The sequence below is a fragment of the Danio rerio genome, chromosome 2, assembly GCF_052040795.2.
Source record: "Danio rerio strain M-AB ecotype USA chromosome 2, GRCz13ab, whole genome shotgun sequence".
NCBI lineage: Eukaryota > Metazoa > Chordata > Actinopteri > Cypriniformes > Danionidae > Danio > Danio rerio.
This window is the reverse complement of record NC_141022.1, coordinates 56,379,481-56,397,500: the sequence shown is the minus strand read 5'-3', so window position 1 is coordinate 56,397,500 and position 18,020 is coordinate 56,379,481. Positions and strand designations below refer to the sequence as shown.

The window sequence follows — 18,020 nt, the reverse complement described above, 5'->3', positions numbered from 1 at the left end:
ATAAATATTGCAAACGTAAACATTAGGTGAGCAGGTTACATTGTAACCCCATGTCCTAACACGATATGTGTCGAGATTTGCAGTGATAAGCAATTTGGCTGTTTGCACCAGACAAAACATGACAGAAACATTTAAATACAGCCATTCAGAAACACAGAATAGTTGACTCACTGCACTCCAACAAAAGTTTTATTATGTAATTAATACATATTAAACCTCTTTAAAATTATTAATTTTAGATGCTGAATCACAGATATGTGTTGGCTTGCACTGAGTCAGTTCATCCTCAGTATGGATGTCGCTTTAAAGATTTAAATGTTACCACTCAGTGGGTTATGTCATGTGACGCGTCACATTATTGCGGCTTTAAAATAATTACATAAAATAATTAAAAGGACAAATTCTGGACCTTTTAACCGTAGGGGTGGGTAGTTCGAAACAAGTAAACCCCCCGGCTGCGGGCATGTAGTTGACCAAAAAGCAGACACAGACACCAAATGAATTTTTTATAACTGAAATCGAAAATAATATAGAGAATAGATCAGGGGTGTCCAAACTCGGTCCTGGAGGGCCGGAGTCCTGCAGATTTTAGCTCCAACTTACCTCAACACACCTGCAAGGATGTTTCTAGAAAGCCTAGTAAGAGCTTGATTAGCTAGTCCAGGTGTGTCTGATTGGGATTGGAACTAAACTTTGCTGGACACCGGCCCTCCAGGACCGAGTGTGGACACCCCGGGAATAGATATTTCTGTAATGTAGCAGAGTAAACGCACAAAAAGACGAATAATAGACTTGACTATTTCATTATAAATGCGTGATTCAGGAGATGGTCAAAAATGGGTTAAGTGAAAGTGATTATGCTTTTTTAAATGTACAATTGTGTAATAAATAAATGTAAATGCAGAAATACATATTTTATTATTAACTATTATTCATAATGTATGATTTTATTTTTCAGTGCATCATTTTTAACTAAGACTGTCCCCTCTGGAAATGAACTTCACAAATTTCTGATCTGGGACACTGCAGGACAAGAGCGGGTGAGTGTGTGTTTTGTAAACTGTTTTATTGGGAATTGGAATTTAGGTGTGTAATTATTAACAATTATGAATATTCTGTTACTAATTACTCACCCTCATGACATTCCAATCCCCTGAACTGATCGTTCATCTTTCGAACACAAATGAAGATATTTTAGATGAAATCCTGGATCTCTCTCATCCTACATAGACAACAAGTGTCTAGAGACGTTCAAAGTCCAGAAAAGAAGCAGAGATGAATATTGTCAAAATATTTCATGTGAGTTCATACAAAGCCCCAAAACACTTTTGTGCACCAGAAAAACAATAAAAGCCCTGGTATACTTAAAACAAAATCACAAAAAGAACTGAAATGATGCTAATTTGAGTTTGTTTTGCCAGTTTAAAGCAAACTTTTTGGGGGAGTTTGTTTTGGTTCTAAACACTTTTGAGATGTCATTAACCGTAATAACGTGAGATGTGTCTGCTTTAAGACATGTGATAATTACACTGTAAAAAATGCTGTGTTCCACGCAGCTCCTTATTGTCTGTCAGTCTTTGTGTCAGTCCCAACACAAATTGATTGTTAACTAAATAATTTTTACAAATTTAGGTTAATTGAACATCAAACAATTAAGTGTCCTAAAAAGCCTTATGAATTGAGTTGTTTTAGCTTATTTGAAATGAGTAGTTTGAACAAGGATGCTCATTTCCATTATTTTTGCCAACCGACAACCGCTGCTTGTTAACCGAAAAGTAACAGTTAACTTGTCAGATTAATATAAAATTTATATTTAATAAAAAAAATAATACTTGAGGTGTCTTTTGTGTGACACATTAAATATTGCATTTTAAAATCCTGATTTCTTTTAACATGCGAACAACAGCATACAGAACAACAGAGCATCTTCACACACCTGCAATGTTTCCAACAGCATAGAAAAACATAATAAACTAAACAAAAAGAATAAAATAAATAGGCATGCCCTAGATACTTTTTACTTAAAAGACAAATTTAGCTTACAAAACGAAAACACTTACTGAATCCTTTTAAGAACCGGCATAGGCTGTTTGTCCAACCATCTTTTTTTTTCGTCAATTAAAAATAGCAGGCTACCTCAAATCTGTCGCTCCACTGAAAATAGGCCTATGCATTTAATTTATGCTCCGCTATAATTCCTATATCACAAGCCTCTGTCAACATTTTTAATGGAAAAGTAAAAGTAAAAATGTCCAATTTTTGTAAAGCATAGGCTACTATACAATGTAACAATTTTTTTTTTATGTATGATATTGCATTTATTTGCATACATGTTTTATAAGCTGTAAAATAAAGCTTCAGTTTGGTGCAGAGTTATCATTATGCAAAAATAATGATAATCTGTCGATTTGTTTGATTGGTAGATTAGACTATGTAGGCTCTTTTAAAAATGGATATTTTATAAGAACTATTAATAACTGTAATTTTCCAAATGGAAAAAAGGTTGGTTTGTTGGTTGAACACTAAATCATTAATAGCCTATTTGTTGAGTTTATGATCAGAGCAGATCCAGGACAGAGGCAATTAGCATCAGCGCTGGTTTGGTATCAAATCGTCTGTCAAACAGTGACCAGAAATGTCCTTCTTTTGTTTTGTACTTTGGCAAAAAACAACTGTAGGCACGTGCAGTTGCACGTGTTACTGTCCCACGAGTTAACAAATATTTGTTGCACATTTAGGGGCCGATCACACCGAACATGCTTTTTTGTTCCTGTAAAGGATTGTAATGTTCTTTTCTCTAGGTGGACTGCTAGTCCACTACGGAGCCCCAGTAAGAAGCGTGACAGGAGACAGATGATGATGATTATTTATGTTTTATCTCTTCAGAATGTGGCACTTTACATCCTCTAGTATTTCACAGTTCTCAAATGAACAGAGGTGGTAACAGGTGTGGTTTTATCTGAAACAAACAAATAAATATCAAGATCTATCTGTATACAGTAACACAAATATTCATTTCAGCATACAGTTTAAATTTACGTGAATATAAAACATACAGAAATATATACGCGGGAAATAGCCGCGAGTCATCCTTTTACATTCTATAAACTCTAATATGAACTGATAATAATATCAGTCGGCCGTGCCGCAGCAGGATTACTATAACATGATAAACAGAATTACTAATAACGGAACATAAATCAACTTACAGTCATGCACGCACGTTTACCACTCATCAATATGAGGAGAGAATGAAAATGAAAGCAAACTAGACCATTACTGACAGACTGCCGTCAGTGTTCTGAACACGCCCATCTAGAGCGAGCGCACGTTAATTCATCTGTTTAACACTCAATAAGGAATTTAGTACAGTTCCAAAAACATGAGCCGCACCACACCACCTTTTATGTTGACAAGAAAAAAAAAGCGCTACTCTTTGTTTTTTTTTTGTTTTTATATATATATATATATATATATATATATATATATATATATATATATATATAGGAACTAAGATATTGTGCATGAGTGTTATAATTGTAATATATATCAATGTTGTTATAATTGTAATATATATATTATATTCTTTTTTTTTTATTGAACATTTTGATTTTGAACAAAGCCCGGGATCCACCCAACAGAATGTAAAATAAAATAAACACAGTAATATTGTAATAGTTAGTACAAAATCAGGATTTAAACATAAATGATACAGTCTCTTTCATATTTGACCAAAATTGTAAAGTTTTTTTTTTTTTTTTTTTTTTTTTTTACTGACTTTATTTTTGCTGTGGTGTATTCCAGATTAATAATGTCCTGTAGATAAAGCCTCCAGGATAGATCAGTTGGGGCAAATGGATCCAGCCATAGTTTCAGGATTGTTTTTTTTTTGCAGCAGCAGCAGTCAGAACAACTGACAGAGTCCTTTTTTTAGTTGATGGATAAGGAGAGTGATGAATCGTCCAGCATAAGAAAAAGCAATGGGTCGCATTGGATCCGAGTTTCCATTAGTTCTGATAAAAAGTCTTGTACCTTGGTACAGAATAGTGCAATTTGGGGACATCCCCAGAACATATGTATGTAAGTACCTTGTGTGGAGTTGTTGCATACTTCACAAAAGCGGTCTAATTTTCTTTTCATTTTAAATAACAGGTAGCATACACTTTGAAAATTAATTTATAATGAATCATTTGGTTACAAGTTACAAAACAGTTCTCCCAGACATATAATTGTAATATTTAACAATATTGTGATATTCAAGATTTGTAAAGTAATACAGCTCTGGATAACTTGAAACAGCCACCACTACTGTCTCCTCTGTCTTCAAAAGTCTATGTAGTCCTCTTGACAACACAAACACTGCTGTCACCTCAAAGGAAACCCTGCCTCTGCTTTCATTAGATTGAAACATAAATTTACTTAATCTTAATTCTTAAAAATTCCACTCAGGGTTGACTTTAATTTCAACTGTGAGCACACAGCATGCAACTGCAAAAACGTGCAGGGCAGTGCAGGGTGCAAAAACAAACACAAATGAGAGAGCTTTAGGATTTCATTTCATTCACTCTAAAAAAACAAATCTAAATTCTTTCATTTGAGATTGGATCACCTTGCGAGTCATTTTTAATTTTAGATGAACTATTAACTTTGGCCAGATTTACTGCAAGTCAGACCTCTGTGTGACACTTGACATCATTTTGTATTTAAAGCAATCTCATTTAATTTTCAGACCAGTTCAGAGTTCACAGTCGGTGTGAGTCATTGGGTGTGGTGGAAGAGTGTGTGTGTGTGTTTAGGAAGTGCTGGCGTCACTTTGTGTTCACGTCTGTATGTTCACTGTCAGCATGTGTGTCTGTTCAGATCACTCGGAAAATATGTGTCTCCTCTGAACTCGCTCTGACGTCACTGACATTTACTTCTTTACAGCAAATGTCTGAACTGAATCCACCTCAATCATCCCAATGTGCTTTATTATATCAGTAATACTGTATGATTTTATTTAACCGAATGTTTTCTATTTTTTTAAGGGGGTGGTTCACCCAAAAATGACAATTCTTTCACCATTTACTCCGCCTTTAAACCTGTTTGAGATTCTGGTAACACTTTAGTTTAGGTCACAATTCGTGCTGTTTACTACTGACTTATTACCTATCTATAGGGGAACTACCAACCTACGTCATGCATGATGTCACACGGGTTTAACCGCGCATACTGGTTGCAAAAAGAGACCGGTTGCAATAGTAAACATGTTGTGTTGTGCGATAGAATGCCAAAATCGAAAGTCCAAAAATAGAAAACTTAAGTTTTACCATAACTAGTAAAACAACAAACAAACTGCATCAGATGTCATTTCCTCTCTGTAAATGCTAGCGCTCCTGGTTTTTTCTGCTAACCTCGCTGCGAGCGCATCTTGAATGTTTACAAACTGGTCAAACTTACTTACAAAATTCGTCTATTATTACGATACGAACCGTTCATTAGTAGTTTAAAGCATGATTAATGCGTTATTACCCTAACCCCCTATTTGCATCCCTAACCCTACTCAAAACCTAAACCCAACTTCTACCTTACTAACTATTAATAAAATGCTAATTAGTAGTTTATTAGGCTAGTAGTGTTAGCTAATGGATTGTTGAAGGGTCACGAAACACCAAAACACATTTTTTGAGCTGTTGACAGTCGTATATGTGTCCCACACTGCTAAAAACACTATTAGGACAGCTATAGTTCACTAAAAAGTGTAAATTGGTTGTTTTTGCGTCATTTCAAACAAATTCGTACTTCCGGTTTGAAACTAATTTTTAAAGCTGCATCACGGCCATGAGATAATAGCGTGTATTTCAGCGTGCAGACTGGACGTCTGCGAGAGTGTGTCTTATTACGTCTTACAGTGTGATGCATTAATGCATGAGTAAGGCTTGGTTCAAACCAATCAGCATGCTCTATTGTGCAACTTCATTAATATTCATTACTGTCACAGTGTTTAGACGACAGAGACGCCACGCTGTGTTGGCAAAACAAGCGTGAAGTGTTGCTTTTATAGTTTGCTGCAGTTAAGTTTTGTTTTCATTTTCTTTCTGTGAGAGCTCAGCTGGAGTTACGTGTGTATTAACAGTGTACACGACACTCGACAACAATAACTTGCGTGTCTAAGGAGGAACATTGTTTACCTGAGAGCTGTTCTCATCTGCAAACGCTGAGATCCGGATTCGCTTGTAGTCTCCTCTTAATAAAGACGCGGCTCTAGTTGCTGGTGATTGTCCTGTTTCTACAGATTTGGTAAGTGAGCGACCAGTGCTCTTTGTTTATTCAGTTTGTTCATATCGAACAATCGAGTGTAAACATGTTAGCACTACAACCAAACTTTAACCTCGTGTAGGATTTTCACTGCATTTTGTGACCGAAATAACACTTGTGTGTGTGTGTGTGTGTGTGTGTGTGTGTATGTGTGTGTGTGTGTGTGTGTGTGTGTGTGTGTGTGTGTGTGTGTGTGTGTGTGTGTGTGTGTGTGTGTGTGTGAGAGTGTGAGAGATTTGACTCTGAAACTTGCGCGTGCCCAAATAGACACTCCCACACCATCCCACTTTAGTTCCTCCGACACTCCCCCTTAAACAGAGCTGGACACGCCCACTTTTCAGACTTTTTCCAAAGTAGAGGTGTGAAAACACCCTGCTGAAACGAGGGGGTTTCATGGCCCTTTAATACTGTGAAATGTGACCTAAACTAAAGTGTTACTCAGATTCGTCTTCTGTCGAACACTAAAGAAGCTATTTTGAGGAAACCTGAAAGCCTGTAATCATTGACTTCCATAGCAGGAAAAACAAAAACCATTAAAGCCAATGGTTTCAGCTAATATCTTTTGTTGTCCGGCAGAATAAAGATTCTCAAAAAGGTTTGGAACCAGTGAAAGGAGAGTAAATAATGACAGGATGTTCAGTTTTGAGTGAACTAACCTTTTAATTACAATCTAGTCATCGATTATAGAATCTTTATAAGCTTTTTGCATTGACAGTTCATCTTTTTTATCTACTAGTTTCATTCCCTGGCTCCCATGTATTACAGAGGCTCAGCGGCGGCTGTCATTGTTTATGACATCACAAAGCTTGTAAGTTGTATTATTTTGTATTTGTGCAATTTATTTCCAAGTTGTTTCTGTTTTAAAAGCATGTTAAAAGCATGTTCTACTGTTCTTTACTGAAAAGGTTTTTATAATGACCTTGGCACTCTGATGTTCAGGTAGTTTTTGTGTGTCACTAATACAAACAGAGCTTTTTCCAAACTTTATTTCTAGAGATGCACTCTTCTTTTGAATGTTACATGTTAACTGTGATCGAAGTAGGGCTGGGCGATATGGCAAAAATGCTATCTCAATAATTATTTTCCATATTGAACAATAATGATGTATATTTCTATAAATGAAAATTGTTAATGCATCCACATTAAAAAGAATATCCCAACAATGACTGAAGCCACAAGAATTAGAGGGTCAAATAAATGGCATGACATATTTTCAGCCGATACATTTTCGGTGGTTGAAAATTCCGCACATCTCTAATATCAACACACTTTTAGGGTGCTTTCACACCTACACTTTTGTTTCGGAACGTATCTCGTTTGCCCAGTTAGCGCGGTTCGTTTGGCATATGTGAACAGGGCAATCGCACTCTGTTCCGCGCCAAAGTAATCGCTCCGAGATCGCTTGAATGAGGTGGTCTCGGCTCGATTGAAACGAACCCTGGAGCGGTTCGATTGTAGTGAGAAAGCGATCCGATCCGAGCGCGGTTGTATCACTGTGTTTTATGGATATGTAATAGGCATACGGCTATATGGAGAGAGAATTATGAGTAGGGCGGGAAGTTTCGCGAGTCTCCGGATGCCCGCAAACGAGTGATGATCTCCCGGTAATCTCGCGTCTCTCTCCAGGTCCTCAAATAGGCATCGTCGCGCACCCTTCTCACCCCTCCCCACCGCCTCTCTCCTCAGACACGTTGCGCGAGCGCACCCTGTCAATCACCACCAAACCACCACCTCTCCTGACAGCTGAGCGGGACGCTGCAAAATAAACCCTGATACTCTGACCAATGTAAGGAGAGTTTACTCGCACATGACTTGTTTTAGCTCTTTTGGTCCGATTAGAAACTTTGCAGTGTGAAAGCGAACCGCTCCAAGAGCAAAGAGCAACAATGTAACAATTGTAATGTCTGTTTCGGAACAACTGAATCGATTCACAGGTGTGAAAGCACCCTTAGATTTCCATTAATGTACATTTCTGCTGTGTGATTGGCCCTTGGATCATTAAAAAAAGTACAGAGCGTATCACTGTTATTGACATAAGTTTTATGGTGATTCGATATAATATCGTTTATCAGCCCAGCTCTAAATCAAAGCTTAATGGATAATTGAGAAAATACGTATTTTGCAAAGTCACAAATGTAATCTTTTTAAGATTATACATCAAATCCCCTATTATACATTAAAAAGGGTCATATTTTGGTTTTGGGGATCTCCAACAATGGGCTGATCTGCATGCAAGGTCAAAAAACACTTTCATTGTCTTATAATATGCATTTCATTTTACCTAATTATCCCAACGACTGTGTAAAACAATATAATTTGCACAAAGAAATGATGGTGTTCTTCTCTAAAGAAGTTGTTGACTCCCTGTTTAGTGCGTCTTTTTGGGCGATTTACATTTTAACTAACTTGGTTCAAACGGTGGATCTGCGACAGAGAAACTACAGGTTTTGGCAAACACTCGTTTCTACATCCTTATTTTTCCCAAATGATGCATCGTACTTAGATAGTTTAGCCGCGAGTTGCATAATTGTTTGCAAAACGCACCTCTGATCTGCTCCTAAGAGATTTCTGGCCCTCTATTAAAAGTAACCGAAACTTACAAAAAATAGTTAAAAATAGGGCTGAGTCGATAGATGATGCCATCATCCATAGTCGTTGGCCGATAGACATCACGATGTTGAGCCAGCATCACAATCCACCACCCCGCCCCAGCAACCCACTCGTGAAAAATACACACTTAGGTTACACTAATACGTCTTATTTTTAAAATGGCATTTTAGAACGAAAACAATCCATGTGCACACTGGTGTTTTACCTAGCATTTATGAAAAAACGTCTTTTCTCACTATACTGTGGAATGTATCATGTGAGCACACACACACACACTCTGTCATGGCGCAGCGTATGCGCGCATCTTAGCTCCAGCAGTTAGCGGGTACTTTGAGCACAACCCCAGAGAGCAGTGCACATTGGCCAGTTTATCAAGAATGTACTGCTGGATCGCCTCTCACTATAGTTGTTAAACGTGATATTTAATTAATCTTGTCTCTATCTAACGACTCTTTGGTCTTTTGAATCTATCAGGTAACATGTCACAGCTGCTTCAATCTTTCAAATTTCACGCTTGAACTTAATAATTTCAGCGAAAATCTCAGATACTGTTGGTTGGTTCCTGTTGGTTGTGCAGCTTTTTTTACCAACCAAGTTTGTTGACGCCATTATCACGACACAGATCAATCTGCCTATTCCTGCCAAAGTCCCACAGAAAAAGTGATTGACAGGTGGTCATTTGTGTGAAACTTATCTTTATTTATTTATTATTTGGTTATAGGTAAAACAAAGACCATGCGGATCAGGTAGTTGAAAGCGTAGGCTACAAATAATTAGTTTGTTATGAGTTCATTAATTATTCATAAATAATTATTTCACTAGCCCCTTTCACACAGTGATACCGGTAAATATCTGGAAAATTTCCGGAACGAAGAGCATTCACAATTCTGACATCATTCACCACAAATGAGCTTTAAACGGCTGCGCTTGTATTTGTAAACATTTGACTACATTACAAACTCTGTGGATTATCAGTATTGTGAACAACTTTGATGAAAACATATGAAGGATCACTTTCGCATTTTGAGATGTTCGTAATATGTGCGTGTGCTGGCGCTCACAGGCTGTTTCAAGGGCACACGCAAAGCTTTAAGGTAAACAAACAACGGCTTATCATAAGCATCTTATCGATGATTATTTACTAGGGATGTAACGGTATTGTAAATACCGTCATACCGCAATATTAATTTTTTTCGATATTACCGAAGTCGCATGACTCGGTAAAACTATAGGTCTTCTGAGAAAATTTGCTCAGGCGAATGAAGCGAACGGGAGGTAGCGAAAACTACAATTGCCATCAGCCCATGCTTGACCATCATCCCTTGCGGTCTGTTGTCGCTACAGATCCAGTAATGCGGAAATGGAGTGTGCTGCTAGAAGCGGGGATGAAAAGAGCTGGAAAACTCTAAGGCCCTGTTTACACTAATGCGTTTTAGTTTGAAAACGCATAAGTTTTGCTACGGTTACGCCAACCGTCCACACTACGCCGGAGTTCTCGAGCGCCGAAAACGGAGCGTTTCGAAAACGCTGGAGAGGCCGTTTTCATTCTGAAACGCTGCTGCTCTGTCTCAGTGTGGATGATGGAAAACGGAGACATCTGAAAACGGAGGCGGGGCTGCAGACGTTCGCCTCTCTGATTGGGGCTTTTCCTGAATATTAAGTAGCCTAACACGCACAGTTCAGTCCTGCATTATCTCCGTGTAAGTTCAGACTTCGCAAGTTTGATCAAGGCTGCAGTCTCTTCTTCTCAGTTTGATATGGAAAGCAGACTATACCGAGGACACGGGTAAATCTTCAAAGGGAACAGTGTACTTTATAACTTCATTCACATCACCCTGGCTTGTTTCACTTTCTCAACAATAAAATGTAAACATGATTTAAGGAACTGCCTATTTTCATTTTAATATTAGCAACTTAGACAGCAGACATGTTGAGGCGTCGTGCTGCATAAGTTGAGCGTCATCTTCACTGTGTGGATATTTATAACAAAACGGAGCCGATAACAACTGCCTCCTTTCAATTTCAGTGAAAATACGAAACACAGCCTCTCTTTTGCCAAAACACGTTACCTGAGAACAAGTAATAGATTCCAATGCCCAAAGTCAGGGAATATGTCGTTAGATAAAGACAACAAGATAAATGAAATATCCCGTTTAATAAATATAGTGAGATTAGATCCAGCGGGAGATGCTTGATGAGAAGTCCGATTAGCAGAGCTCTCATCTGGGTAGATGGGCTGAGTGTGATTAAATGTTGAATGTGATGAGTTTTCAACAATACTAAATTGAAACTTTATTTTTTTACATGGTTTAATAATTTTTTGTTATTAAAATTGAAGTTCCTGTTTCAAAGCTTACAGATAGATGGCTAATTTGTATGTCATTGACACTTTTGGCACTTTTTTGGAGTATTTTCATAAGTTTTGTTTTTTCCTGTAAATGATTCAATAAATACCGTACCGTGACATTCATACCGAGGTATTACCGTACCGTGAAATTCTGATACCGTTACATCCCTATTATTTACACAGTTGGCATTAAGAAGAACATGTAAACGTTATCTGACTAACTTCTAGCAGCTTAATGCGTCTGGGAAAATATTCAAAGGCTTTTATTCTCATAATTCCGCGTGGACGTAAACGCGTCTGACTGTTCTGATTGGCTAAAGCAGACGTCTCACATCAGCAGGTTCTAGACGTGCATGCGCTCTTTCCTGCAATCTTTCTTCTGCGTTCACACAGCGCAGCATTCCGGCAAATTACCCGTAATGTTACAACTTCTCTTTCCGGAAAATAGCCAAACGAATTTACCGGCATTTTCAAAAAGGACCTGTTCACACATACAACCTTTCCGGAAAATTGCCGGTAATTTTCCGGAAAGGTCTGTATGTGTGAAAGGGGCTACTGTCGCCTACGATGATGATGCCATCATACATCGCCATGTTTCACGTTAGACATCGTATGATGCCAAATTGGTCGACATCGCCCAACCCTTGTTAAAAATGAAAATAATCTGAATCAAACTGCTTAATGCAAGTTTTTTAATCAATAACTACATTTTCATTTAGGATTTTTTTTATTATTATCATCACCAAGTGTCAGAAACCTTTCAAAAACCAGTGAGTGTTCATTAACAATGTCTTTTTTGTGGAGTCTAAAAGAGGGTTTGGTTTCTGCAGGACTCGTTCCAGACGTTAAAGAAGTGGGTGAAAGAGCTGAAGGAGCACGGGCCGGAGGATATAGTGGTGGCCATCGCTGGAAATAAGAACGATCTGGGTGACATCAGGTTCATAAATTCTTCTTTCTCACTTAAAAAATATTATTTTCCTAAAGCAAATATAATTTTCCTGGTTTTTCCTCAACCACATTCCTGGAGAACCACCAACACTGCATGTTTTGGATGTCTCTTTTGCCTGTCACACCCATTACAGCTCTTTCAGTCTCTTGAAAATATGCTAAGCTGGGGATCCTCAAGGAATGTGGTTGAGAAACACTGCCCTAAAGTTTCTTTCCAAAACCTCCAGCAGCTCTTGCTAAGAATTTCCAGTTTGACATGAATTTTTCAGTTTAATGTTTTCATGTCCAACATTTCATCATCAAATATCCCATTTTATTATACCTTGTGGAAATAAAATTATTCTGTCCACTTTAGTTGACTATTGGAGTTTATTTGAAGGTTTTGAATTTGTTAGCAGGGTTGCCAAGTCTGCTGTTTTCCCCTCAGAATTAGGTTTCTTTTAACCATTTGACATGGATTGTTTTGTTCTCTCTGTGGGTTAAACATATTGCATCAATTATAATTACATGCATTCATTGTGTTGAAATGTGCTACTCTACAATTTTTCTACAAAAATTGTGTATTATGCATAAAGCAGGGATTACCAAACTTGATCCTGGAGGGAAAAAATACAATAAATGTGTGGGCTGGTGTCCTGCAGAGTTTAGCTCCAACCTTAATCAAACACATCTGAACAAGCTAATTAAGTTCTTATTATATATACGTTCCTTTGTATATCCAGGCAGGTGTGTTAAGGCAAGTTAGAGCTTAACTCTGCAGGACTGAGCTTGGTGACCCCTGCCATACAGCAATGTAAAATGTGTATTTTACAAATGGGCGGTGACATATTTTTTGATTATTTATATTATTGGGTTTTTGGCAAATGGGCTGGTATTGTAGCGAAATCCTGGCAACCCGGTTTCTGAGAAATTAAGCAGTGGCAAAAAAAAAAAAAAAAAAAAAAAAAACTTTAATTATAGTCACTTTCCTTATATAATTTTCCCAACTGCTGGTCTTTGCTTTAGTATAATTACTCGAGCTTTACAGGTTGTACAGTGTATATTTACAGGAAACCCTCTGATGTTTAATTCAGTCATGAAAAGAACGAGCTGATTGTTTACTCATTTTTTAATCGTTGCTTTTGTTTTTTTAGGGAAGTTCCAACTAAGGAGGCGAAAGAATTTGCAGAGTCGATTGCAGCCATATTTATGGAGACCAGTGCCAGAAATGCTGTAAACATAGAGGAGCTGTTCCAAAAAATCAGTAAGTGTTACTAAGAACTAGGGCTGCATCAGCATCGATATCACAATGTGAGCCTTTGCAATGGTCAGCATCGCAGGATCTGCAATGTATAGTCGGGAATATATTTGACCAGGAGCCACAGTTTCAAAATAAATAAATTATAGCAGCTGAAGACCACACCGGGTGCCACTCCTGTCAGCTAAGAACAGGAAACTGAGGCTACAATTCGCACAGGTTCACCAAAATTGGACAAGATTGGAAAAACATTGATTTCTGCTGCAACATTCAGATGGTAGGGTCAGAATTTGGCGTCTACAACATAAAACCATGGGTCCATCCTGCTTTCTATCAATGGTTCAGGCTGGTGATGGTGGTGTGGGGGATATTTTCTTGGCACACTTTAGGCCCATTAGTACCAATGCCACAGCCTACCTGAGAATAGTTGCTGACCATGTCCATCCCTTTATGACCACAGTGTACTCATCTTCTGATGGCTACATCCAGCAGGATAACTCCCCATGTCATAAAGCGCAAATCATCTCAGACTGGTTTCTTGAACATGACAATGAGTTCACTGTACTCAAATGGCCTCCACAGTCACCAGATCTCAATCCAATTGCGCACCTTTGGGATTTGGTGGAACGGGAGATTCACATCATGTATGTGCAGCCGACAAATCTGTAGCATCTTTGTGACGCTATCATGTCAATATGGACCAAAATCTCTGAGGAATATTCCCAGGACCTTGTTAAATCTGTGCCTCGAAGGATTAAGGCAGTTTTGAAGGCAATAGGGACTCCAACTTGATACTAGTAAGGTGTACTTAATAAAGTGGCCGGTGAATGCATATTGTTTTGGATTATGTTGTTGAATTTTGCACTGTGTAGAGGCAGCACCTGAACTTTTCACTCATCAAAGTCCACGTGCTGTTTGTAATGGGACAATAAAAGTAATTTGACTTGATCATTGACCAAAAATGGCATGGCAGTTCACCGAAAGCGCCTTTGTTGTCTTATTTAAAATGAAAAGTCCCTGTGCATATCGCCTCATTGTCTGAAGCACAGCTTTAATGCTCTCATATCTGTCTGTTGTGCTGTAGGTCGACAGATCCCTCCACTGGAGAACACTGATGCAGACAGCCACGACTCCTTCAAGCTGACCCGACAGCCTCCTCCAGCCACCAAACGCTGCTGTTAGACACTACAAACACCCTACAACATGGATCTCAGTGGGGTTTCTCCCCTGTGGTACTTTTAAAACAATTCAGTGTGTGTGAAAGGGGTCATGACATGATGTCAAATTTCCTTTTGACTATTAGAGGTTTTCGTACCATAAAAGCAAACTGCACATTTATTAGCTTTAAAATTGTTCTCGTTATTAGCAAAGCATTTATTTTGTTAAGCTCTAATAAAATTGGTCATTTGGAAATGAAGTTGAATGGGATGTCGCACGGGCACATGTGGTTGAAGTCAAAATTATTAGCTCTCTTGTGGTCTTTTTCAAATATTTGAACGATGTTTATCAGAGCAAGGAATTTTTCACAGTATTTCCTATAATAATTTCTTCTAGAGAAAGTCTTTTTTGTTTTATTTTGGCAAGAAAAAAGCTGTTTTAAATTTTTATAAGCCATTTTAAAATCTATATTATTAGCCCCCTTAAGCAATATTTGTTTTCTGATTGTCTACAGAACAAACCATGATAATAATTATTCCTCATTTGTAAGTCGCTTTGGATAAAAGCGTCTGCTAAATGACTAAATGTAAATGTAAATGTTATACAATGACTTGCCTAATTAACCTTGTTATGCCTTTAAATGTCACTTTTAGCTGAATACTAGCATCTTTAAAAATATCTAGTCAAAAAAAATGTACTGTCATCATGGCAAATATGAAATCAATTAGTTATTAGAGATAAGTTATCAAAACTATTATGTTTTGAAATGTGTTGAAAAAACTCTTTCCTTTAAAAGGTGCAGTAGGTGATTGTCTTCAGAAATATTTTTTGTTGTGCTGGTTGAAAGTCTCTTCACAGTCCAATAGTAATGATTACAGTAAATGATCTTAATGTGTTTACATGTATTGTTATATTCTGGGTGAGGCGTAAGGCTAAAAAATGTTCATCCGATTTGATATTTTCTGGCCAATAATTCCCATAATTCTGATTAGTGGCCCAAACTGTCTGTCAGCAAATAAGTTCAGATGGAAAAACCTCTAAAAGCATTGAACATTCCCTTTAAAGGTGAGCATTTTTATCAGGTTCAGTAATTTCAAGATGTTGGCAAAGAATAAGCTCCTCCAAAGGTCTTCAAAATGAAATAACTGAAAATAAACATAGGAGTCTTGTCAAAAATGCTCATTTTCAATGGAAATTTCAGATGGCACTTACTGGTTTTTGCATCTGAACTCTTCAAATGTAGATTTGAACAACTGTGCACCTCTGTTTATGCTGATCAGCCATTGCAAACATGCCATGGTCACGTGGTCAAAAGTGACAGCGGTAAAAACAAATGCTGAAATAAAACCTTTTGAAATCCTGATTATTGGAGTTAGTTTTGCTCACTGGAGGAAGAATGACACCATGGCTGAAGTATTTCTGTTAGACAGGTAATCTTATGCTTTAAAACAATTTTAGTCAAGCAAAGCTGATGTAGATTGTGTTGTGTTACGAATTCAGTCTTGTTGCACTGAAATCTTCTGGTAAAAGATTAATGTAACTATATTTAGTTTCATAAGGGACCTTTCACAGCATCGATAATGTCAATTTTTATTTAGTTTAACAACAAACCCTCAGTAAATAGCTCTTTTTCTTTTCAGCTCTTGTTACTGAGCTGAAGTTGCTTTTATATTCACATTGATTCGTTTTTGAACAATGACAGCCTATGATACACTTTCTATATTGTTTACCGCTACTTTGAATATTCTGTCTGAAATAGCATGCAAGTTCGGCTTAGTAATAAGTGTAATTCCTGCACGCTGCTGGCCAACCACTAAGCATACAGTAGTTGCTTTAGGACAAAGCGTGTGAGAGAGTGAGACCCCAGTGATGCTTACATCCATGAAATATCACACTTTCTGACAAGTTTTGCTTGCTGCACAACAGAAATCGTGCTAGAAATAAAATAGTTATAGTGTTTTAAAGTATTGTAAAGTTTTTTAACTGGCAAATTATGATCCAGTGCAGAGGTGTCCAAACTCAGTCCTGGAGGGCAGTTGTCCTGCATATTTTAGTTCCAACCCCAATTAAACACACCTGAACTAGCTAACCAATTTCTTTCTAGGTATACTAGAAACATCCAGGGAGGTGTGTTAAAGGCCCTCCAGGACCATGTTTGGAAACCCCTGATCTAGTGGGTTGTCTGCTGTCAAGTTGCGCGGATTCGTGTTTCAGGAGGCTTGGCTTTGATTGGCAGGGGAGAGATTGTGTTTCAAAGATATTATGCTAACCAGTTAGCATTTTGGCAGATCACCTATTGCACCTTTAAACAGAAATTGGGGAAAAAATATACAGGGGGGTTAATAATTCTGATTTCAACTGTACATTTGCATATGCACCACCAGAGCAACAGTGCATCCAATCTGTAGGTTGTTTTTTTTTGCCACATGACCTGATCCAAATATTTAGATCACTTATCAACAGAACCAAAAAAATGAGATATGAACACAAACTGTACATTTTGGGCTCTTGAAATCCATATACAGCGCCCTGCTCTGTTTTTCAGCCATCATTCTTGTGGAGAATCATTCGATTCAGTCATTATATTTGGTGTCTGTTTCATTTACTATTTGCTGGTAGATACAATATATTTGTTCACTTCTGCGTTTTATACTTTTGTTTTGCACTTCAATTTGTACTTTACCTGCACTTAACTGCTAATTAGAAGAAGAAAATAGTCAGGTATAGGTGAGGTTGTTACAATGCTGGAATTCGATACCAAACGATACTGAAATTTTTGTAAAAATGTCCATTTGCCGCAAGCTTTTGAGCGCTGTTGAGTATGTTCTTATACAGCACTGATTTGCCATTGTGTTCACATGCTCAACAGAAATGACTGTGATTGGTCGTGAACGTCATGAGTTCACCGAACTCACCTCTGTTAACTAAGTGTAAACACAGATACAGGGACACTGTAGTGTTTTAAAGCCGCAAGTCATCAGCGGATCGCTCGTATAGACAAACCAGCTGATCGACTTGATATTGAAACGCTCCAGTGTCCCCGTATCTGTGGTTAAACTCAGTAAATATCGGTGAGTTTGGTGAACTGATGACCTCCACGGCCAATCACTGTCATTTGTTGAGCATGTGAACACAATGGCAAATCAGCGCTGTTTAATGAACACACTCAACAATGCTCGAATGTTAGCTGGAAATGGACGTTATTAAAATTTCTGTATTAATTGGTACTGAATTCCAGTATCGTGACAACCCTAGATATAGGTACTTTAGATTAGAATAGGCCACAAATTTCTGCTTTCTGTCTTTTTTTTCCTCTAAAGGAATTTTGTATATGCATGTCTCCTTGTTGTTTAGTATATCCTATTGCAATCGATCATTTCTGTCTGGTATTTTGGCAAAAAAAAAAGAGAAATCCCTGACCTT

The 18,020-nt window shown here is 37.7% G+C and overlaps 1 protein-coding gene across 4 annotated transcripts in view; it reads left to right on the top strand.

The window, feature by feature from the left end:
• Positions 1–17,297, top strand: part of rab31 (RAB31, member RAS oncogene family) — a 26,617-nt gene extending 9,320 nt beyond the window's left edge. For 2 of the 4 annotated variants that reach the window (XR_015479034.1, XR_015479032.1), the window contains 6 exons: positions 959–1,040; positions 7,034–7,105; positions 12,085–12,191; positions 13,336–13,445; positions 14,524–15,393; positions 16,910–17,297. Coding sequence is in view for 2 of the 4 variants with exons in the window: in XM_087241606.1 (XP_087097732.1) it covers positions 959–1,040; positions 7,034–7,105; positions 12,085–12,191; positions 13,336–13,445; positions 14,524–14,621 (469 nt within the window). In the remaining 2 variants the exon portion in view is untranslated. Of the gene's footprint in view, positions 1–958; positions 1,041–7,033; positions 7,106–12,084; positions 12,192–13,335; positions 13,446–14,523 lie in introns of all 4 variants that reach the window. The other 2 variants (XM_087241607.1, XM_087241606.1) reach the window with 1 other exon arrangement.
• The last annotated feature ends 723 nt before the right edge of the window (positions 17,298–18,020 follow it).